General features: G+C 40.7%; 1 protein-coding gene across 1 annotated transcript; it reads left to right on the top strand.

Annotated features, from left to right (window-relative positions):
• Positions 1 to 10,113: 10,113 nt before the first annotated feature.
• Positions 10,114 to 24,072, top strand: LOC109794359 (uncharacterized). Its single transcript, XM_083073495.1, has 6 exons — positions 10,114 to 10,197; positions 11,214 to 11,298; positions 13,090 to 13,732; positions 23,499 to 23,595; positions 23,735 to 23,912; positions 23,975 to 24,072. Exons 1-6 carry the CDS (start codon positions 10,114 to 10,116, stop codon positions 24,070 to 24,072), a joined length of 1,185 nt encoding a protein of 394 aa, XP_082929621.1.
• The last annotated feature ends 1,217 nt before the right edge of the window (positions 24,073 to 25,289 follow it).

Raw genomic sequence — 25,289 nt, 5'->3', positions numbered from 1 at the left:
CCCATAATACAAGGGTAAAAAGGGAAATACAAGGAAAAATAAATTCTAAGTCCTAAACACCCCAAAATACAAGGGTAAAATTGGAAATACAAGTAAAATAAATTCTATGATTAAAAAGAACTTAGGAGCTAAGGTCCAAAAGTGGCCTCACTAACCCATTCCTCTTGCCTCCTTTAATATATCACCTCTTGGTCTTCTCGACCTTAGTGTTATTCCATCATTCCCTCCCTCTTGAAAAGGATTTGACCTCAAATCAAGAGGTTCCTCATGGTGGGCATCATGACCAACAAAAACACAAAAATAAGCATTAGAGGTAATAGTATATGATAGAAATGGAAAGTGTATCCTAAGAGGAGTTCTACTAAAAATGCTAAAAAGATTGTCTAAATTAAAAGGACTAGACTTTCTAATGTTAAGGATAGGATCCTCCCCACGGTGAAATCTAGGTGTATAACTAAAACCTAAAAAGGTAAAAAGACTAAAACTATAGCACACTAATGTATTAGTCCTAAAAACAAAAATATCTTGTTGGAAGTGCCCAATGTAATGACCTAGGTATGTATTGGAAAATAAAGAAAACTTAACTAAAAAATTACCTAAACAACTTTGTATTGCATAATTTGTTAGATACACATGAGAAAAAAGGTGTTAAGAGGTGTTTAGAAAACTCATATAATCTAAGTTTGTCTTGTAGGGAAGTATCCAAGTTAAGTTCAAATAAGTTTGAACTTCCCTCAAGATCAAAAATAGAAAATAGGACACCATGAGATGTATCCAACAAATCATACAAATCTAAAGTTGGGTGCTTTATGAGGAAAACTAAAGTAGAAAAAGTCTTAAAGAAAGAAGGCTTATCTTCCTTGGGCACCACCAAGGAAGTAGCACAAGAAGTGGGACTAAGTGAAGTCCACTTCTTCTTCACTAAATCTTGAAGTTGAGATTCTTTTTCTTTAAAAAGGACTTGTTTTTGAATCTCCACTTCATGACTAGTGGCAATGTGAGAGAAAGAGTTGAGGTCTTGATGAATAAAGAGAGTTTCTTTTAAATCATTTTCAATGGGAAAGTGACTCTCTTTAAGCATAAGCCCTTTGGAGGAAACATTATCCTCCTTACTCTTCTCTAAGAGTGTTGGTTGTGTTTCATTTTCTAACCACTCTTGAACTTTCTCTATACTTTTCTTCATTTTTTCTTTCTTTTCTATTTTCTTTTCTTGTTCTTTTCTTCTAAGTTCTTCCTCTCTTTTTGTATTTTCTTCCTCATGCATACTCTTAAGGATTCTAACCTCTTTGGAATTTTGATACCTAGTTGAGACAACCCTAGGTTTGGATCCACTAGTTTCTCTCCTCTCAACTAATTTTGCAAGTAACCTTTTTATTTCCGCATTATTTTTTTCAAACTCTTTTTCTTTTCTTCTCGATTCTTCCTCTCTTTTTATATTTTCCTCTTCTTTTCTTCTTAAGTACTCTTTGAGTTGCCTAAGTTCATCCCTAACACTAGACTTAGAACTACAAGAATTATGACCATGGAGACTAGAATGATCACTCATCTTTGATCCAAAAAGGTTTTCACAAAGTTGTTTTCAAAAAGGGTTTGAAATGGTTTTCACAAAGAGTGAGTGATAAAAAGGTTTTCACAAATGTTTTTCAAGGTGCAAGATAGGTAGGAAAAGGCCTAAGTGTACAAAGTGAACTATCAAAGGGAGGTGGACTACTAGGAATCACTTAAAAACCAAGCCTTTTCAAGTAAAAATCACAAAGCCTTTTCCACTTTTCTCACAAAACAAGTTGGCACAACAATAAAGTGTGTGTGTGCACGTTACCCCTAGTAGGCAAAGCAAGCCTTCTAAACGTAATTGGAGACAAAGATAAAACCCTAACAATTATACTACCAAAAACTATAAAACATCAAAAGGAAAGCACTTAAAACATACTCTAGTTGATGTCCTAGGTGAAGGTTTTCAAATCACCTTCAACTACACGAACTAAAACCAAAGTGAAGAGGTTTAGAAATGGCCAAATTACAAACTAAAAATGAATGAAACCAAGGCCAAAAACAAAAGAGGCCGAAAAGAAAATTCCAAGCAAAATTTTGAAAAACAAAAGTTCTAGGTCTTCAAACTCCTCCACTTGGGTTCCTTCACAAAGAGCAAACTTGTTAGTCCTCTCCAAGTGTTTAATCACTCCTTTTGTATGGTGGAAATCCCTCCAAAGGCTAGGTTTGGATTCGGTTCACTCCTCCACTCAAATCCACCAAAGGTGTGCTAGTTTGCTAGATAGGTTCTTCACCTACAAACAAAATGAAACCAACCCAAAGAGCAAGAGTCCAAGAAATAAAATTGAAAAACACAATTAGGAAAGGCTAAACTCAGAGAGAATTAGTTGAGACAAAACAAAAGAGTCCAAAGAAAAGACAAACTAAAATTAAGACTCAATCAAAAATAGGAAGCACACAAAAGAGTAATTCCTAGAAAAGCACTAGAATGGATTAGTGTTTAAGCCCACTTGATTTAAGTCTTTTATGAATTTGGTCCGGCCACCTTTAAGGTCTCAAAATAGGTCAATAATGGTCTTAAGTCCAACTCCAAAAGCATAGGTATTGGTCCAAGTCCACAAGTCTAGCAACAAGTCCTTTTTGGTCAATTTTTTTTGTTCTCTATTTTCACGTTTTTTTTTATACTTTGGGTCCAATTTCTTTTCTTTAATGTTCAGCCCATTTGTTGCTTAGGTTTTGCACTTGTGGGTGAGAAGAAATTAGGTCAAATTTAGGAGAAGGAGAGGAGGACAAGTGGTGATTTCTTAGAGGTGTTTAGGGTATCTTTTTAGTGGAAATGGATTTGTACTATCTAGTACAAGTTGTTTTGCACAATTTTCCAGCCACCTCTTAGATTCTTTTAGGGTTTTCTTAAGCATCAAATAAAGACCATAACAAGTGGAATGCAAGGGAAAAGTGGGCAACAAGTTATATGCATGTGCAAGGAAGCATTTCACACATGGAAACTCAAAAATACAAGGAACATGCTAGGACTAAGTAGCATGCATGAATGACCCCTAGAAAGTTTCTATATGTCACGCCCACTATCATGGTATTTTTGATTCATGCATTCATGCAAAGTGTTTGGCATACATACATGGAATTTTTTTTTTGACAAAAATATAGGAAACAAAAACTTTGACAAAACTTAAAAGATTTAAAAATCAAAAAGGCATGTTTATCAAGTTCTTCATGTTCATATGAGACTCAACCTAAAAAAAATGAAAAGCATGGAAACACCTAGCAATGGAAACCTATAATATTCAAGGAAGGCTCACAAGGAACAAATTGTGAACCTAAAACTATTCGGCCACACAAGAAAAGACAAGGAGTAGAGAAAATGACCGAATAGGAAAAAAAAACAAGAAAGAAGACAAGGAAGACAAGATTTTACCCTTGATGAACCTTGGCTCTAGATACCACTTGATGGCATCCTTACTTGCATGAACTTGAGATGATGAGCAAGGAGGAGGACGCCTTCTCCAAGGATCAAGTTCTTCAAAGGTGGACCAAGGTTTTAGGGTGGATGATGATGGAATGGACGAAAATGAAGGTTGGGTAGAAGGTGTTTGAGGAAATGCTTGAGAATGGTACTCTAGGGTTGGCTCACTTCATGATGATGAAGGCCACTTCTAGGGTTGTTTCTCTCAAGGTGGAGATGGTAGGGTTTGGCCGAAAATAGCCAAGGGTGACTAAGGAAAGATATAAAGGCACTAAAGACTCTCTTTATATTCAATATCCAAAGTATTTACAAGGTGTGGGGTGTTGGGTATTTATAGGAGGGGAGGCATCTAGGGTTGCATTTGGAGTAGGTAAATGCATTCCAAATGAAATGCAAATGAACTCTAGATGCAACTTGGTGGCCAAGGATGGAATCTTTGGGTTTAGATTGGCTATATCTAGGTGCATGATAAGACCATGCAACCTTTGCCCTCCACTTGGGCCTAAGCCTTTCTAACACCAAAAATAGATCCAATGAACACCAAAAAAATGCGTCACCCTTCTAGTTAACACCCTAGCCCAAAATTAAAAACCCTAATCATCTAGAGCACCCCATAATACAAGGGTAAAAAGGGAAATACAAGGGAAAATAAATTCTAAGTCCTAAACACCCCAAAATACAAGGGTAAAATTGGAAATACAAGTAAAATAAATTCTATGATTAAAAAGAACTTAGGAGCTAAGGTCCAAAAGTGGCCTCACTAACCCATTCCTCTTGCCTCCTTTAATATATCACCTCTTGGTCTTCTCGGCCTTAGTGTTATTCCATCAGAACTTCAATTTGCTGGTGAAGAAGTTCAGAAAGTTCATGAGAAGAAAGAAGAATTCCCCCTACAAATTCAATAAAAAGACAAACAAGAAAGAGGAAGCAAGCACATCCTCCTTCAATTGCTTTGAATGTGGAAAACCGGGACACATGAAAGCTGAGTGTCCAAATCTCTTGAAGAAGCAACAAGAGGAGAAGAAATTTAAGAAAAATGGAAAAGGGAAGAGAGCCTACATTGCTTGGGAAGATAATGACTCAAGCACATCAAGTGATGAATCCGAATGTGAGGAGAACAACTTATGCTTGATGGCTGGAACTAACCAAGACACAATTGTAAGTGACTCTGACCTTGAATCAAATCCGGATTATGATCAACTCCAAGAAGCTTTTATACAAATTCATGAAGAAGCTATCAAATTAGGAGCCTTAAATTCAAAGCTGAAAAACAAGCTGAAATGGTATGAAAATGCTTTAATTAAAGCTGAACAAGAGCTTGAAGATTTGAAGCATGAGCATGAAAATCTTCAAACTATGTTTAACTTGAGTGAAGCTCATTCCTCAAAAGATGTTTGTGAACATTGCAAGACTTTTGAAAAAGAAAATGATGATTTGAGATCAACTCTTGCAAAGTTCACAAATGGAAACTCAAACTTAAACATTCTTTTGGAAAAACAAAGAAACACTTTTGATAGGAGTGGACTTGGTTTTAACCAAAGCATGAGCATGCCATTTAAGTCAAAGAAAGAAGCTTTTGGGAAAAACCAAAATTTTAGAAAATTTAAAAGCAACTTTTCTAGACAAACAACTTGTTTTTATTGTTGTAAAAGAGGCCATACAATTAGGAACTGCTATTCTAGAAAATATGGAGTTCCAAATGGAGAGATGGTTTGGGTTGAAAAGAGTCAAAGGCTGAGAACTAACCAACAAGGACCATTCACATGGGTACCTAAATTTTTCCTCTGAATTTGTGTTGTAGGAATGCTTGAGGGCCAAAAATCTACTTTGGTATCTTGATAGTGGCTGCTCAAGGCATATGACTGGGGATCCTTCAAAATTCTCAAGTCTGAAATTGAAGAATGAAGGGTATGTTAACTATGGTGACAACAACAAGGGGAAAATTCTTGGCCATGGCAACGTTGGTAATTCCTCCTCTCAAACATTGATTGAAAATGTATTGCTTGTTGATGGTTTGAAACATAATTTGCTGAGTATTAGTCATCTAAGTGATAAAGGCTTTAAAATTGAATTTGATGATACATGTTGCTTGATTTGTGATAAAAATACAAAAGAAATCAGATTCATAGGAAAAAGAATTGACAATATATACATGCTTGACTTAGAACACTCTATAGCAATTTCAAGTACTAAGTGTCTAATAACTCAAGAAGAAAATATATGGCTTTGGAATAGGAGAGTTGCACATATTCATATGGATCATTTGAATAAGCTGTGTAAGAAAGAATTAGTGGTTGGTCTACCTAAACTCAAGTTTGGTAAGGACAAACTATGTGATGCTTGTCAAAAGGGTAAGCAAGTGAAGGCTAGCTTTAAAAGCAAAAATCAGATTTCCACAACTAGACCTTTACAATTAATTCACATGGATCTGTTTGGTCCTTCAAGAACCATGAGCCTAGGCGGAAACTACTATGGTTTAGTGATTGTTGATGACTACTCAAGATATACATGGGTTATGTTTCTTGCAAATAAAAATGATGCTTTTAATGCCTTTAGAAAATTTTCCAAGCTTGTTCAAAATGAGAAGTGTTCAAACATCACCTCTATAAGAAGTGATTATGGAGGTGAGTTTCAAAACATAATGTTTCAAAAATTCTGTGAGGAACATGGTATAAACCATAATTTCTCAGCACCTAGGACACCTAAACAAAATGGGGTTGTTGAGAGGAAAAATAGGTCCTTAGAAGAACTTGCTAGGACAATGTTAAATGAAACAAACTTGCCAAAATATTTTTGGGCTGATGCTATTAACACTGCTTGTCATGTGTTAAACAAAGTTCTGATTTCGCCTATATTAAAGAAAACACCCTATGAAATATACAAAGGAAAGAAGCCTAACATTTCATATTTTAGAGTGTTTGGGTGTAAATGCTATGTGCTGAATAATGGGAAAGAGCAACTTGGAAAGTTTGATGCAAAGGCTGATGAGGCAATTTTTCTAGGATACTCTACAAATAGTAAAGCTTATAGGATCTATAATAAGAGAACTCTAGTTGTAGAAGAATCTGTCCATGTGGTATTTGATGAGTCAAATAAGCAAGAGACTAGGCAAACTGAAATTGAAGATTTAACTGAGTTGCTTGATCAATCCCTATTGGAGAATGAACCAAGTGAAGTGCTTAAGGAGAGTGAATCACATGAGAAAGCAAAGGAAACATGTGAACAATTTCCCAAGGAATGGAGAACCTCTAGAGACTTATCAATGGATAACATAATTGGAAATATTGGTAAGGGAGTGTCAACTAGGAGTGCTATTAAAAATATTTGCAACACTATGGCATTTGTGTCACAAGTGGAACCTAAGAGCATTGATGAAGCACTTAAAGATGAGCATTGGTTAATGGCCATGCAAGAGGAACTAAATCAGTTTGAAAGAAATGAAGTGTGGGATTTAGTGCCATTACCAAAAGATTATCCAATTATTGGAACCAAGTGGGTTTTCAGAAATAAGCTTGATGAATCTGGGATAATACTAAGAAATAAGGCAAGACTAGTGGCTAAGGGGTATAACCAAGAAGAGGGGATTGACTATGATGAGACTTTTGCCCCTGTAGCAAGGATAGAGGCCATTAGATTACTTCTTGCTTATTCCTCTATAAAGAATTTCAAGCTGTATCAAATGGATGTGAAAAGTGCTTTCCTCAATGGGTTGATACAAGAGGAAGTGTATGTTGAACAACCACCAGGCTTTGTGGACTTTAAGAATCCTAATCATGTGTATAAGCTCAAAAAGGCACTCTATGGCTTGAAGCAAGCTCCTAGATCATGGTATGACAGGTTGAGCAAATTTTTGATTGAGAATGACTATGAAAGAGGAAAGGTGGATGATACATTGTTTGTCAAGAAATTTAAAAATGATACAATGTATGTACAAATATATGTGGATGATATTGTGTTTGGATCCACAAATACCTCTCTTTGTAAAGAATTTGCTAAAACCATGCAAAGAGAATTTGAAATGTCAATGATGGGAGAGCTTACATTCTTTTTGGGATTGCAAATCAAACAAATGCATGATGGAATATTCATAAGTCAAAGCAAGTATTGCAATGAACTTCTGAAAAAGTTTGGTATGGAAAGGTGTAAGGAGGCTGCCACACCTATATCAAACAATTGCAATCTTGACTTAGATGAGAAAGGAATTGCTGTTGATAGTTCAAAGTATATAGGCATTATTGGAACACTCTTGTACTTGACAGCAAGTAGGCCTGATATAATGTTTGCTGTGTGCCAATGTGCAAGATTCCAAGCTAATCCTAAAGAATCTCATATGAAGAGTGTGAAGAGAATCCTTAAGTATTTGAAAGGTACAACCAACGTGGGGTTGTGGTATCCAAAGGGAGTCTCACTAAGTCTGATAGGCTACTTAGATTCAGACTATGCTGGGTGTAGACTAGATAGGAAGAGCACAAGTGGAACTTGTCACTTACTAGGTAGTGCACTTGTTTCATGGCATAGCAAAAAGCAAGCTTGTGTTGCTTTGAGTACAGCTGAGGCTGAGTATATAGCTGCTGGAAGTTGTTGTGCTCAAATTCTTTGGATGAAACAATAATTAAGAGATTATGGAGTTGAGTTGAATACAATTCCTTTGAGGTGTGACAATACTAGTGCAATAAATCTGACCAAGAATCCAATTTTGCACTCTAGGACAAAACATATTGAGATAAGACACCACTTTTTGAGAGACCATGTGCAAAGGAATGATTGTGTTGTAGAGTTTGCAGAAACTAGCAAACAACTAGCTGATATTTTTACAAAACCTCTACCAAGGGAAAGATTCAACAATTTGATAATTGAATTGGGAATAATCAATGAATCATGTTTGAATTGATTATGCTTTGAGAATGATAATTAGAGATGTTTGGAAGAGAGTATTTAAAGTGACAAATAAGACTTGGTGAAATTTGAGAAGTTAAATTTCTGAGAAGCAAAACTTCTCTGAAATAATCGATTATCTTAAGATATAATCGATTATCTTAAGTAAACTCATGAAAATAATCGATTATTTGGGTAATAATCGATTATCTGGAACATGAAGAATTCCAAGAGCCTTTGAAATAATCGATTATTTGGGCAATAATCGATTATCTGGTAAGAAGGAACTCAAGAGTCACTGTAATAATCGATTATCTTGGGTAATAATCGATTATCTGGGAGTTGGAATCTGAGAAGTCACTGGAATAATCGATTATTCTGTAAATAATCGATTATCTGGGCTGTGTTAGGAGAAAATACCCTCTGTAATAATCGATTATCTTGAAAATAATCGATTATCTATATCAGATTGTGTTTTTAAGGGGTTTTTGCTGATGCAAATAATCGATTATTTGCATAAATAATCGATTATCTGGGCAGTTTTTAAAATTCCTGATGCGTTTAAACGGTTTAGTGCACGCCAAACGTTTGGAACCTCCTATAACCTCCCACTCAGAAGCCATTAGGGCATAAACCCTCTCTTTTCTCATTTTCTCTCATTTCTCTCTCAAACCCTCAAACCCTAACTCTCTCAAACCCTCTCAAATCTCTCATTTTCTTCATCTTCTTCAACACCCACTCATGGCATCTTCATCAAAGAGACCAAAGAAGCTTGAAGTGAGGGGGAGCAAACGACCTCTACCCTCTGGGCAACTGATTTCAAAGTGGTTCCCTGATGAAAAGACTCAAGAATATTATTTTGAGTGGTATGCTGGCCGGAGAATCATTCCTCCGAAGACCCTTAAACTTGAATGGTTTAAGAATGAGGGTTTTAGTTTTCCAACCCTTCTGGAGCACCAAGGATTGAAATTTTTTTTGGAGATGAATGGACCTTATTATCCTGAGTTGATAAGGTTATTCCTCTGTTTTGCCACAAGCAACGACGACATTATGCAATCGGTGGTGAAAGGGAAAATGATTCGGTTGGACAGACCGACATTGGAGGCTTCTGCGGAGCTGAAGCCGTTTTCACCTTTTGAGCAATTGATGATCAACAAGATTGATGCGGTCATGGAAATGTCAAGGAGACATGAATCCTTATTTTCTGGTATTCTTGACAGGTTTGATGACCTGGATCATGAAGTGAGGCTGCTCAAGACTCACCTTGGCATACCGGAGGATGAGGATTGATCTTTGTTGTGATTCTGTTTCATTTTAATTAGGAGTTTAAATTCTGGTTTGGAACAATTAATTTCGATTTGGTTGTAAGGTTTTTAATTTCTGAACAATTTTAATGTTTTGTTGTTGAACAATTTAAATTCTGATGAATTTGGAGTTTATTTTGCTGTTAATGGCTTGATTGTGGTTTAAATTGTGATTTGGAAAGCTGGTACTGAAATGCTCTGTTTTGTCAACATATGTGTTCATATTTTGTTTTGCTTGGATGATGCAAGTATGTTCTGTTTTTGTGAGCATATGTGAATGCTCTGTTTATGATTTGTGTGAGCAAATTGAGCCTTGGTTGATGGCTGATTACAATACTCTGTTTTGAGTGTTGATGGTTTTGATTGGAATGCTCTGTTTTTGATATTATTTGTAATGTTTTTCTTGGCTTGACTTGTTCTAAATTGTGGTTAAATTGCTGAATCACAAATTTTGAATTAGATATGGCTTGTATTGTTTTTGATAATGCCAAAGGGGGAGAAAAGGTTGTGTGTATTAGTTGTGTGTATCAGTTGTTGTTTTTGCAGGTATTGTGCTTGTGTGTGTGTAGTGTGCATGTTTTATATGTTGGAATTAAAGGCACAATATGAAACTTGAAGCCTAAAAGAAGTTTTGATGATCACAACACAAGTGTACAACAACAACTTACAACTTGGAAGCACAAAAACAAAGTCAAAGAGAAGTCAAGAAAATGCTATGTAATGGAGCAATGTAATAGAGTTTAGAAATTAAGGTGTTTTGAATGAGATTTTTTATTGTGTGTGCTTAGTATGCTTTGTGCATAAGCAAATCTATATCTAAAGCTAAGTAGAGGTATGTGATGATGAGTGAAAAGGTTGGAAAGTTATTTTGAGACTTAAAAACGAAGTTTTAAAAACTAACTCAAAATAATCGATTATCGTTAAATATAATCGATTATTCCAGCAACAGGAAAAATGGGATGCCTTGCTGCAATAATCGATTATTTGCCAAAATAATCGATTATCCCAGAAACAACTATCTGGAATAATTGATTATCCAGCAAAATAATCGATTATATTGTTCTTGGTTGGTTTCCAGAAAACCTGAAGAACAAAATAATCGATTATTCTTTAAAATAATCGATTATCTGCGTCTAAAACTTTTATAAATAGTTTGAACTTTGAGAATCTTCAGACATTGAGTTAGAACTGATAATCAATTTGTGAAAAGCGTTTTGGGGAGTCTTTGTGACATCTTGGAGTGTTTTTGTGAGACCCCTTCGCTCTTTTTCCCCTTCCTTCGCTTACATCCACTCAAACTCTTTCTTCTTCCCTCTCATTTTCCTTTCTCTGAAATTGGTGGCTTAGGTGCTGAGCTAGAGGCAGGTAGAATTAGTTGAGAGTGGTGCTTCTTTTCTCCTCCGAACAAGCTCTTTCTTCTTCTCCGTTCAAGCTCCTGGAACTCGAAATCTTCACCCGAGGTAAGGGAAGCTAGTCTTTTTGTTTCTTCTTCGCTATTTTTGGCTGTGGACGAGTTCTAAAAACTCATTAGATGCTTGTTGTTGGATGATTTGTGGTTGTAGTGGAAGGAAGCTTGTTTTGTTGGGGTTTCGGGGTTGTTGAGAAATTTGGGGAAAAGCCTTGATTTGTTGTTGCATGATGAAAAAGGTGGTGTTTTTGAACTCTGGGTTGATAATGTAGTAAATTGAACCGATTGCATGTGGGGTTCTCTCATTATTCTGCAGATTTTTGAAAAATTCTTCGAAAATGGTTGGCTGCTGCTGAGCTTCGCGCTGAGCGCGGTTCTTCGCGCTTGGGCGCGTGGCCACCAGGAGACCCCATTTGGCCAAGCTCACTGAGCGCAATGATGAGTGCGTTGAGCGCGCTTGAGAATGTGGGTCTCTGGCTGGCCCGCGCTGGGCGTGACTTGGACCACGTTGGGCGCGATACCAGTTGTGGCAGGTTTTGGTTCATCTGTTGGGCGCTGAGTGCGCCCCTTGTCGCGCTGGGCGTGAGACTCTTTGGGAGTCTCTGCCTTGTGGGCGCTGGGCGCAATTTGAATTGCGCTGGGCACGAGGCCAAGGGAGGTCTCTGCCTTCCCCGCGCTGGGCGCGAGTTTTGAGGCGCCGGGCGCATGAGACTCCTTGAGTCTCTGCCTGGCCAGCGCTGGGCGCAATGGCCATTGCGCCAAGCACGAGAGGGCCTTGGGTTCTCTGGTTGAGTCCAGCCAGGCGAGGGTACACCTACGCTGGGCGCGCGGGCCCCCTGGTGCTCTCTGGATTGCGTCGCGCTGGGCGCAACCACGTGTGCGCCGGGCGCGGAGATGAGATTATTGAATATGATGCCTATGTTGAGTTGAATTGAAATGGAAAGTTATGACATGATGTCTAGTAGATAACGTTGAAGTTGATATTAAATTGTTTCTGGTGAATGGGTTGAAAAATAGTTTTATATTATAGATGATATGTTGAACTGTGAATTTGATGTGTTGTGGGTATAGTTGTGTTGTACTGTGTGTTGCTATTGGTTGTGGTAGGCCGAAAGGCTGAGGTGTTGTAGGCCGAAAGGCTGAGGTGTTGTAGGCCGAAAGGCTGAGGTGTTGTAGGAGATCTCCGAGGTGATATGCGTGACGACGCATTTTGTGTATATTGGAAAACTGTGTGGAGATAATTGGCAGGATGTTTACTGATGAGTTGTTGATGGTTGAAATTGTTGTCACTTATTAAAATTTCCATATGTTGTAAATTTTTATATACTAGCTTACCCTTGTGTTTCCATGTGGTTGGACTGCAATGATCGTACTATGTACGGGAGCAGAGTAGGGATAGGCGACGGATAGTGATGAGTCGGCAACGGATAGTTGGAGCTGACTTCTATGGATGTTTTGTTGTGTTGGTCACTGAGCATAGTGGCTTTTGATGTAATTCTTTTATTGCATACTCTAACTCTAGTCGGATTTGGAACATATGTATATATTTATATTCTAGACACTATATCTATATACTCGTTCTATTCTGTCTAGTGTTTTCGGTGTGCTATGTTTGTGTGTGTTGTGGCCTGCCGGGTCGTTACACTTTAGTGGTATCAGAGCAGGTCGAGTCTAGTGGAAAACTCTTTGGGGGTGGTTCCTTTAGGCTTTTGTTGTGCTGTCTCTATGATGTGCTGCCTTGTTGTGTTGTTTGCTGTGCTGATTGGTGTGATGAACTACTGTGTTGTTAATTGTTGTTTGATTGAGTGGTAGGGTACTAAAGATGCTGTTATTTTTGTAGACGATGACTAGAACCAACGAACAGATAGCCCGTGCCATAGAAATGATGGCTATGGCTATGCAACAGCAGAATGCATATTTTGCTAGGATGGAAGCTGAGAGAGCTGCAGCTGGTGCAGCAAGACCTATAGGGTCACAGGAAAGTCGGGATCTTGCTAAGTTCTGAAAGTGTAATCCTCCATAATTTGCAGGAGATGCGGATCCAGAGGTAGCTGACCGCTGGATCCGTGAGTTGGAGAAGATCTTTTCTGTTCTAGGATGTCCTCCAGAGAGGAGGTTAGCATATGCTGTGTATATGCTTGTGGGAGAGGCCGAGCATTGGTGGGGAAGCGCCTATCAGATGCTTACTTCTAGAGGAGTTGTAGTTGACTGGGAGTGTTTCAGGACGGTATTCATGGAGAAGTACTTTCCGGAGAGTGTAAGGCACGCCAAGGAGGCTGAGTTCCTGCGGTTACACCAGTGTGGGTTGACTGTATCGGAGTATGCGATGAGGTTCGAGCACTTGGCTCGTTTTTACTCAGACTATTTCGGAAGCTTGGAAGTGCAGAAGTTTGCAGAGGGTCTGAAGTATGAGCTGAAAAAGGTGGTGGTGCCAATGGCCATCACCGAGTTTCCTGCCTTGGTAGAAAAGGCAAAGATTGTGGAGGGGTTGGAAGGGGGTAACCGTGTAATTAGAGCTACCGAGAGACCAGCTGAGTCCAAGAGAGGAGGCGGAAGTCAGGGGAAGCCCTGTGGTAGGCCTCAATCACAGCAAGGGGGTCCCGTCAGTAGACAATCTTCCAGTACTGCTAGTGGAGGTAGACAGAGCAGAGGTGCCACTCTGAGATGTTACAGGTATGGTGGATCCCACCTGATCAGGGATTGTCCCCACACAGAGAGCAGATGTTACAGATGCCAGCAGTTGGGCCACTTGTCGTTCAACTGTCCCACCAGGAGTAGACCGGAGGGGAGTACACCGAGGGGAGATGCGCAGAAAGCCGATACTCAGAGGAGTAGTGTGCAGAGGACTCAGACTCAGAGGGGTGACTGTAGACCCCTAAAATTGTCCGGGTAGGAAATAAAGCTTGAAGACTCTTGAGGACTGAAGGAAAGTCAGCCAGAAGGACCCATGGAAGGCCCTAGGAGGATTCTCTGTAGGTCTAGAGGTCTTGTAATAGCTCAAAATAAGGAAGTGGAGGGAATGAAGCCCAATACGGCCTCCCAAAAGTTCAGTACGGCCGTATTGAACATTTTGAACTACAATACGGCCGCACTGAACTCAATACGGCCGTATTGAGGTTTCTTGAACTTCAATACGGCCGCACTGAACTCAATACGGCTGTATTGAGGTTTCTTGAACTTCAATACGGCCGCACTGAACTCAATACGGCTGTATTGAGGTTTCTTGACCTTCAATACGGCCGTACTGAATTCAATACGGCCGTATTGTAGTTCAAAACTTCAATACGGGCCGTATTGACTCCAGGGCCCGTATTGCGCCTGTTCCCTATAAATAAGACGTCATTTGGACGTCATTCCACACTTTTACACTGAGTTTTAACCCTCTTCTTGAGTATTCTGGGTTTTTTTGAGCAGTGCTCTGCCTAGAAATCACTCGGAGAGTTGATCCGACAAAGTTCTCGAGTTCTGAGCTTTTTGCTTGAGTCTCGAACTGAGTCGAAGGGAAATCCTCCGGATTTCCATAGTTAAAATTTTCTAGGAGGGAGCGAGCGGGCTTGTAGAGCGAGGGAACGCCAAAAAGCTTCCCAGTTTTACTTGAATATAAAAGCACGCTTCAAAAGTTTCTTCTTAAGACCTTCCTTTTACTGCTTTCTGTGTGTATATTTAACTGTCATCATGTAGATAGTTAAGTTATAATTGTTTAGAATAAATAGGGGTAATTTAGTAATTTCGAACTATTATTTTTAGAAATAATCTGTCATAGGGAACCCGAAAGGGGCGCTGTGGGGTGCTAACACCTTCCCCACACGTAACCGACTCCCTTACCCGACTCTGGTTGTCATGGCCGAAGTCGATTTTTGAATCGATTGCCTTAAACTTCTTTTTCCAATGTTTTGAGTAAAACATTGGTGGCGACTCCATGAACCCTTCCTTTTTATGAAAACCGCTAATCCATGGAGGGTCCCGCTTGGGATTAACATGGATTGGTGAGCCTTTTAATAAAATTGCTCGTTTGACAAGGTCTCAGTTTGAGAATAAGTCATTCTAGCAATCCATATTTTTAAACATGTTTAGGGTTTAGGGTTTAGGGTTTAGGGTTTAGCAATCCAAATGGTGTTAACATCTACCTTCATCACATTCATATACGTAGTTTCCCTTTTCACCCAAAAATACAAAAAAAATAATAAATAAAAATACCCAAAAAAGAAAAAAGGGTTATTTATCCAAACCAAGCAATATCATGCATCATCTTAGGAACATCCCGAAAACATGATAATGCTTAGTTGAATAAACACAATGCATGCATATTCAACGTCATCATCTCATGTCATGCATTCTTATCAAAGATCATGGAGGGATCTAGGTTTGCATTTCATACATCCCTCCCAATAAATCATTAATAAACATAAATAAAAAGAAAGGATTAAATCGATGCGTATGTTCAAGATGGATCGCACGCCATTTGTTATTAAGTGTAAGCCAACAACCGCGCCAAGCGAGCGCACATCAACTCCGTTGTTGGTAATCAAGACGAATAAAGGGGAAGGTCCAACACCATTAAGGATCACTGCTCCAAGACCTTTCCCCTACGAATCAAATAAGGCTGTGCCGTGGATATACGACATCCATTCTTCTGCCTACAGCGATATCTCTAACATCGCTGGACTTGGGGGCATGACTAGGAGTGGCAGGATCTACACTCCCGATGATCTTCATGATAAAGCTCCCAAGAATAAAGAAAAGGAAAAAGAAAAAGAAAAAAACCGAGGAAAATAAAGAATCCGAGGAGGAGACTGATGAGCTATTAAAATATATCCGACAGAGCGAGTACTCCATCATGGATCAACTTCATAAGACGCCAGCAAAGATTACTCTGTTGTCGTTGATCCTATGCTTCGAACCGCATCGGCAAGCTCTGTTGAAAGTCTTGAACGAGGCATATGTGTCGCACACTATCTCCCAAGACAAGTTTGAGGGGATTGTTAGTCACATCACGGCTAATGATCACCTCACTTTCACCGATGAGGAAATCCCCGCTGGGGGACCAAATCACAACAAGCCCTTGCACATCTCTGTAAAGTGCAAGGAGTATCACATCGCTAAAGTCTTGGTAGATAATGGATCTTCCTTGAACGTAATGCCAAAAAGAACGCTCGAGCAAGTGGCAATCAAGGGAATCCAAATGCGCCCGAGCAACATGATCGTCCGAGCTTTCGACGGTTCTAAAAGAGAAGTGGTGGGAGAAGTCAATCTTCCAATCCAAATTGGACCCACCATCTTCAACGTCGAATTTCAAGTGATGGACATTTCTCCCGCATATAGCTGTCTCCTCGGCCGACCTTGGATTCATGATGCGAAAGCTGTTCCCTCTACGCTCCACCAGAAAGTCAAGTTCATAGTGGGTGACAAACTGGTGACTGTACAAGCTGAAGATGACATACTCATCAGCAAGCCAGCTGCTATACCTTACGTGGATGCAGCAGAGGAAGCTTTAGAGACCGCTTTCCAAGCATTGGAAATTGCCAATGTTGAAACGTTTCCCCGAGAAACGAAGAAGGTAGCCTACATGCTCACGAAGCACGGATACTTGCCTAGACAAGGACTTGGCAAGGATTCCCAAGGAATTCCCGAGCTACCTATTATCAAGGATAATCCGGGGAAACAAGGGTTAGGATACAACCCTTATAAAGATCAAAGGACGAAGAGAAACCAAGATCCTTCTCGACGTTCTTTAAGCCAGATCTTTAGGAAGTCCGGTTCACAAGCGTTAAGGCCGGTCGTCGTCGTCAAGTCTTTTTCTCCTTCCGATAGGGATGTATAGACCTGATGACTATTAGAGATTACTCCTCGGGGACAGCCCGACCCCCGAGCCTCGAAAGGGCACATGTTTCCTCTATGATTATAATAAAATCATTCTTCATTAATTCTTTATTGCTTCTTTTCTTGCTTGCAATAAAATTCTAGACCACATTATTTTTAACCCTGTTTGAATAAGCATAAATGAGGTTAAAATCATCTTGATAACAATAAACCCGCATCATTTTTATGTGGAAGTGTGTGTGACAACTTGGAGCACCTTCCCTTGGCCTCGACAAGTGCCATCATGGGTAAAAAAGAAATCTTTTAAAATAAAAGAAGCTCGGCAGGAAACCCAAAAAGGGAGCTGTGCAAAAATAAGAGCAAAAGACCCGCTAGGAATTGTAGACCCCTAAAATTGTCCGGGTCGGAAATAAAGCTTGAAGACTCTTGAGGACTGAAGGAAAGTCAGCCAGAAGGACTCATGGAAGGCCCTAGGAGGATTCTCTGTAGGTCTAGAGGTCTTGTAATAGCTTAAAATAAGGAAGTGGAGGGAATGAAGCCCAATACGGCCTCCCAAAAGTTCAGTACGGCCGTATTGAACATTTTGAACTACAATACGGCCGCACTGAACTCAATACGGCCGTATTGAGGTTTCTTGAACTTCAATACGGCCGCACTGAACTCAATACGGCTGTATTGAGGTTTCTTGAACTTCAATACGGCCGCACTGAACTCAATACGGCTGTATTGAGGTTTCTTGAACTTCAATACGGCCGTACTGAATTCAATACGGCCGTATTGTAGTTCAAAAACTCAATACGGGCCGTATTGACCCCCAGAGGCCGTATTGCGCCTCATCCCTATAAATATGACGTCAATTGGACGTCATTTGACACTTTTACACTGAGTTTTAACCCTCTTCTTGAGTATTCTGGGTTTTTTTGAGCAGTGCTCTGCCTAGAAATCACTCGGAGAGTTGATCCGACAAAGTTCTCGAGTTCTGAGCTTTTTGCTTGAGTCTCGAACTGAGTCGAAGGGAAATCCTCCGGATTTCCATAGTTAAAATTTTATAGGAGGGAGCGAGCGGGCTTGCAGAGCGAGGGAACGCCAAAAAGCTTCCCAGTTTTACTTGAATATAAAAGCACGCTTCAAAGGTTTCTTCTTAAGACCTTCCTTTTACTGCTTTCTGTGTGTATATTTAACTGCCATCATGTAGATAGTTAAGTTATAATTGTTTAGAATAAATAGGGGTAATTTAGTAATTTCGAACTATTATTTTTAGAAATAATCTGTCATAGGGAACCCGAAAGGGGCGCTGTGGGGTGCTAACACCTTCCCCACGCGTAACCGACTCCCTTACCCGACTCTGGTTGTCATGGCCGAAGTCGATTTTTGAATCGATTGCCTTAAACTTCTTTTTCCAATGTTTTGAGTAAAACATTGGTGGCGACTCCATGAACCCTTCCTTTTTATGAAAACCGCTAATCCATGGAGGGTCCCGCTTGGGATTAAAATGGATTGGTGAGCCTTTTAATAAAATTGCTCGTTTGACAAGGTCTCAGTTTGAGAATAAGTCATTCTAGCAATCCATATTTTTAAACAAATAAAAGAGTCCAACCATCCTTCGCGAATGCCGAAAGCCCATTTCGGGCCGGTGGCGACAGGAATCCCACGAAAAGGGTGACCTAGGCAAAAGTTAGGGTTACGAAAATGAATAAAAACAAAGGTCCGCTAAAACGCCACAAAAGGGTGTTTTAGGCAAAAATAAGGACAATCAAAAAACGAAAGAAATCCATGATGGTACCATGAACCGAATTCAAAAAGAAAGGTTCAAGGGAAGTTATCTAAGTTGTCAAATCACAACGTCAATAACAAGATTTGATTAACTTCATGAATGTTTAAACAAACAAACCTAAACACAATAAGCCTACCTTGGCCAGCCATTCTTACAAAAACAATTTTTCAAAATAAAAATAAATCCCCTCTAAAACACAAACTTTCAAAAAAGAATATACCTTTCCTTTCTTTTCTCTCTTGTCCCAAACGATTTTAGGATAATCTAGTGGAAACATGGAGATATAGTGGTCAATAGGAGGGTTGACATATCTTTTAAAGGAAGGGAAGGATCATTTGGTTGATGACACCAAATCTCAATATAACACGCATCATTCCTCGGTTACAGAAATCGGCAGCGCACAGCCCGTCTAGAGGAATGGCAAAAATCCAAACAGAAAAAACGCATCGGTTAATTCTTTTGAAAAATGAATCAAATAGAATTAGGTGCATCATACATCATACATGCATACAGATGATAGGTGTAATGGAAAATCACTTATTCTCTGTTTATTCAAAAAAAAAAAAAAATCAAACTTCAGAAAAAACTATGCGCCCGTATCATGTTCAGTATGCCCGTACCAAAATTAGGGTTATGAACAAATTTTCAATTCAATACGGGCATACTGAAATGAATAACGGCCGTATTGGCAATAACAGAAATCCTCCCTCACGTCAATGACAAAAATTCCTCCAAGAAGAAGAGGATAGGGGGAGCCATTCATTTTTTCTAAAAAAAAAACAAAAAAAAAACAAATTAATAAAATAATTAAACTTGCATTTTGTGCATCACGCACATTAATTGCACATTCAAATACCTCATCATGAGGCAGTCGCATAAAATAGAAAAAAATAGAAAAATTGCTTGTGTATGACAGCGGCAAACAAAATGCAGAAATTCAGAAAATCAATAAAACGTACAGAATAATTGAGCCTGGAGAGGCTCGCCGAAATAATACTCCCTCGTCATACAGAATAATTGAGCCTGGAGAGGCTCGCCGAAATAATACTCCCTCATCATACAGAATAACTGAGCCTGGAGAGGCTTGCCGAAATAATACTCCCCAAATCATACAGAATAACTGAGCCTGAAGAGGCTTGCCAAAATAATACTCCCCAGAGACATTTCTGTACAGAAAAAGCCAAAACCAACAAAAAAGGCAAAAATACAGAAAAAGCCAAAATCAACAAAAAATACAGAAAAAACCGAAATCAACAAAAAAGGCAAAAACACAGAAAAAGCCAAAATCGACAAAAAAGGCAAAATACAGAAAATCCAACAAATCATACAGAATAACTGAGCCTGGAGAGGCTTGCCGAAATAATACTCTCTCAGAATAATTGAGCCTGGAGAGGCTCGCCGAAATAATACTCTCTCAGAATAACTGAGCCTGGAGAGGCTCGCCGAAATAATACTCTCTCAGAATAACTGAGCCTGGAGAGGCTTGCCGAAATAATACTCCTACAAAATAATTGAGCCTGGAGAGGCTCGCCGAAATAATACTCTCTCAGAATAACTGAGCCTGGAGAGGCTCGCCGAAATAATACTCTCTCAGAATAACTGAGCCTGGAGAGGCTCGCCGAAATAATACTCTCTCAGAATAACTGAGCCTGGAGAGGCTCGCCGAAATAATACTCTCTCAGAATAACTGAGCCTGGAGAGGCTTGCCGAAATAATACTCTCTCAGAATAATTGAGCCTGGAGAGGCTCGCCGAAATAATACTCCCCAGAGATATCTCAGCTTCCACTCACGGGCCAAATTTCCCAGAGAAAGCTATCCAAACCAGATCATCGAAATTCCCCAACGGAAGCATGATCCAAACAAAATATCCAAGTCAAAGGATTTAAACTTCCTCAGTGGAAGATAGCTTTCCAACTCAAACGAAGAGTGAAGCTAAGCCTGAAGAGGCTTTCTAAATAATACTCTGGGATACATAAGAACTTCAAATCCCAAGTCGCCTACACAAGAGGCACTCCTTCAAAAAGGAAAACCCAAAAAAAAAAAAAAAAAGATCAATAACAATTCCCCAAGCGGAATTTGGCTTTTCAGCCAATCATTGAACATCAAGATGATATGCCTAACAGAAGAGGCTAATCAAAATCAACGACAAAATCCCCCAGCGGATAACAGCCTACACAGAGGCAACAAAACCAGAAAATCAAAAAGAGTCACCCGAATAAGGATAACCGGGATACTCCACCAACGTCAAAGGACGTCAGCCAATCATAAGGCACCGCTCATCTCAGAAAGAGCATCTTCGTGTCTACACCCCAGGGAAACAGAAATTCCTCAATGGGCACCAACTATGCAAAGGAAAGTTGGGACACAAGAACCTATGAGTAACTGCACATCCCCTAGATGGATCCCTGCGTTATCCAGCCCTCAGCGGCACCAAAATCAAAATCAAACCGTCGAAGCAGCATCGTGGACTGTGGAGACAAAATCATCTCAAAGCCTGGAGAGGCGGTACTCAGCTACCCAGTTGTCGAGAGCACCGAGGTATGCACAAGCCTGGAGAGGCGGTACTCAGCTACCCAGTTGTCGAGAGCACCGAGGTATGCACAAGCCTAAGAGGCAATACTCAGCTACCCAGTTGTCGAGAGCACCGAGGTATGCACAAGCCTGGAGAGGCGGTTCTCAGCTACCCAGTTGTCGAGAGCACCGAGGTATGCACAAGCCTGGAGAGGCGGTACTCAGCTACCCAGTTGTCGAGAGCACCGAGGTATGCACAAGCCTGGAGAGGCGCTACTCAGCTACCCAGTTGTCGAGAGCACCGAGGTATGCACAAGCCTGGAGAGGCGGTACTCAGCTACCCAGTTGTCGAGAGCACCGAGGTATGCACAAGCCTGGAGAGGCGGTACTCAGCTACCCAGTTGTCGAGAGCACCGAGGTATGCACAAGCCTGGAGAGGCGCTACTCAGCTTCCCAGTTGTCGAGAGCACCGAGGTATGCACAAGCCTGGAGAGGCGGTACTCAGCTACCCAGTTGTCGAGAGCAACGAGGTATGCACAAGCCTGGAGAGGCGGTACTCAGCTACCCAGTTGTCGAGAGCACCGAGGTATGCACAAGCCTGGAGAGGCGGTACTCAGTTACCCAGTTGTCGAGAGCACCGAGGTATGCAATGAGCCTGGAGAGGCGACGACTAATACTCAACTTGGAGAGGCTACTCAACAATTTTCCACCGGAAGACACTACAAGTCGGAAGGATGGCTTATTCCCCGGACAATTGGGTCAACTCCTTTACTTGTCAATCGATACACCAAAAAGACCGTTTGACTAAGTAAAGGGGGGGGGGCAGCTATAGACCCCTAAAATTGTCCGGGTAGGAAATAAAGCTTGAAGACTCTTGAGGACTGAAGGAAAGTCAGCCAGAAGGACTCATGGAAGGCCCTAGGAGGATTCTCTGTAGGTCTAGAGGTCTTGTAATAGCTCAAAATAAGGAAGTGGAGGGAATGAAGCCCAATACGGCCTCCCAAAAGTTCAGTACGGCCGTATTGAACATTTTGAACTACAATACGGCCGCACTGAACTCAATACGGCCGTATTGAGGTTTCTTGAACTTCAATACGGCCGCACTGAACTCAATACGGCTGTATTGAGGTTTCTTGAACTTCAATACGGTCGCACTGAACTCAATACGGCTGTATTGAGGTTTCTTGAACTTCAATACGGTCGCACTGAACTCAATACGGCTGTATTGAGGTTTCTTGAACTTCAATACGGCCGTACTGAATTCAATACGGCCGTATTGTAGTTCAAAACTTCAATACGGGCCGTATTGACTCCAGGGCCCGTATTGCGCCTGTTCCCTATAAATAAGACGTCATTTGGACGTCATTCCACACTTTTACACTGAGTTTTAACCCTCTTCTTGAGTATTCTGGGTTTTTTTGAGCAGTGCTCTGCCTAGAAATCACTCGGAGAGTTGATCCGACAAAGTTCTCGAGTTCTGAGCTTTTTGCTTGAGTCTCGAACTGAGTCGAAGGGAAATCCTCCGGATTTCCATAGTTAAAATTTTCTAGGAGGGAGCGAGCGGGCTTGTAGAGCGAGGGAACACCAAAAAGCTTCCCAGTTTTACTTGAATATAAAAGCACGCTTCAAAGGTTTCTTCTTAAGACCTTCCTTTTACTGCTTTCTGTGTGTATATTTAACTGTCATCATGTAGATAGTTAAGTTATAATTGTTTAGAATAAATAGGGGTAATTTAGTAATTTCGCACTATTATTTTTAGAAATAATCTGTCATAGGGAACCCGAAAGGGGCGCTGTGGGGTGCTAACACCTTCCCCACGCGTAACCGACTCCCTTACCCGACTCTGGTTGTCATGGCCGAAGTCGATTTTTGAATCGATTGCCTTAAACTTCTTTTTCCAATGTTTTGAGTAAAACATTGGTGGCGACTCCATGAACCCTTCCTTTTTATGAAAACCGCTAATCCATGGAGGGTCCCGCTTGGGATTAACATGGATTGGTGAGCCTTTTAATAAAATTGCTCGTTTGACAAGGTCTCAGTTTGAGAATAAGTCATTCTAGCAATCCATATTTTTAAACAAATAAAAGAGTCCAACCATCCTTCGCGAATGCCGAAAGCCCGTTTTGGGCCGGTGGCGACAGTGACCGACCCACTACAGCTGGTAGGGTGTTTGCTCTGACGGGTGCTGAAGCTTCGACTTCTTTCGATCTTGTGAAGGGGAAAGGAAAAGCTGCTGGTAAGGATGTGATGATTCTCTTTGACTCGGGTGCTACGCATTCCTTTATATCTTATGCATGTGTTGCCATGTTGGGTGTGCCTGTGTGTGACTTGAGGTTGAGACTACTTGTGTCGACGCCCGCTTCTGCTTCTGTGATTGCTTCTGAGTTGTGTGTGGGTTGCCCGGTTGTGGTGAATGAGAAAAAGTACAAGGTAAATTTGATTTGTTTACCTTTGGTTGATATTGACATAATCTTGGGGATGGATTGGTTATCTGCCAATCGTATTCTTATAGATTGTGCCAATAGGCGGTTGATCTTTGCTCACAAGGAGGATGAACTGTTGATCTCAGCTGGCCAAGCTGAGAGATGGAGCAGAGTGCTGTCTCCTGATTGCTGCTTTGAGTGTGAAAACCGAGAGGGTCTTAGCTGATATTGAGGTGGTGAGAGACTTTACTGAAGTATTTCCTGATGAGGTGCCAGGACTACCTCCTATGAGGGAGCTGGAGTTCAGCATAAACTTGGTTCCAGGTGCGGGGCCAGTGTCAGTGGCTCCTTATAGAATGGCCCCTGCTGAGCTGGTTGAACTGAAGGTTCAGTTGGAAGACCTGTTGGAGAAACAGTTGGTGCGGTCGAGTGTATCACCGTGGGGGGCTCCAGTGTTGTTGGTAAAGAAGAAGGATGGGGGTAGTCGACTATGTGTTGATTATCGGTAGCTGAACAAATTGACCATTAAGAACAAGTATCCACTTCCCCGGATAGATGACTTAATGGATCAACTGAGGGGTGCGTCGGTGTTTTCCAAGATTGACTTGAGGTCAGGATATCACCAGATTAGGGTGAAGGAGGGTGACATACCGAAGAATGCTTTCAGGACTGTCGCCACCTGCCGAAACGGACTTTGGCATTCGCAACGATGGTTGGACTCTTTTTAAAGGTTTGAAAAATGATGGATTGTTAGAACGACTTATTCTCAAACTGAGACCTCATCGAACTAACAATTTTATTAAATGATTCACCAATCCATGTTAATCCCAAGCGGGACCCTCCATGGATTAGTGGTTTTCGCAAAAAGAAGGGTTCTTGGAGTCGCCACCAATGTTTTACTCAAAATATTGGAAAAAGGGATAAGGCAATTGATTTTCGCAAATCAACCTTGGCCATTACAACCAGAGTTGGGTAAGGGAGTCGGTTACGTGCGGGGAAGGTGTTAGCACCCCACAACGCCCCTTTCGGGTTCCCTATGACGGATTATTTCATAAATAACAGTGTAAAATTACTAAATTACCCTTATTTATTAGAAACGATTATAAGCGGAATATTTACATGATGGAAATTCTAAATATGCAATGCAACAATCAGAAAGTGGTAAAAGAAGGGATTTGGAAAAGAAACCTTTGAAGCGTGCTTTTATATATTTAAACAGACGTTAGGAGGCTTTTTGGCGCTCCTTCCCACTACACGCTCGCTCGTTCCTTCCCTAAAAATAATTTTTACTCCGGAAATCAAAGAGATTTCCCTTCGACTAGTTCGAATCCTCAAGCTAAATGCTCAGAACTCAAGAACTTCGTCGGATCGGCTCTCGGAGAGATTTCTAGGGCAGAACACTGCTCAAAAACCCCAGAATACTCAGCCAGAGGGTCCAGAAGTCTGGAAAAAGTGTGGGAGGACGTGCCAATGACGTCCTATTTATAGGATTGAGGCGCAATACGGCCTGGGAGGTCAATACGGCCCGTACTAGGTTTTTGAACTACAGTACGGCCGTATTGAATTTGGTACGGCCGTACTGAAGTTCAAAAACTTCAGTACGGCCGTATTGATTTCACTACGGCCCGTACTGAGCCATTTTGAACTACAGTACGGCCGTATTGAATTTGGTACGGCCGTACTGAAGTTCAAAAACTTCAG

This window comes from Cajanus cajan, chromosome 4 (assembly GCF_000230855.2).
Source record: "Cajanus cajan strain Asha chromosome 4, NIPB_CcT2T_4, whole genome shotgun sequence".
NCBI classification, from domain to species: Eukaryota; Viridiplantae; Streptophyta; class Magnoliopsida; order Fabales; family Fabaceae; genus Cajanus; species Cajanus cajan.
Note: the sequence above shows the minus strand (reverse complement) of the source record. Positions and strands in the feature narration are given on the sequence as shown.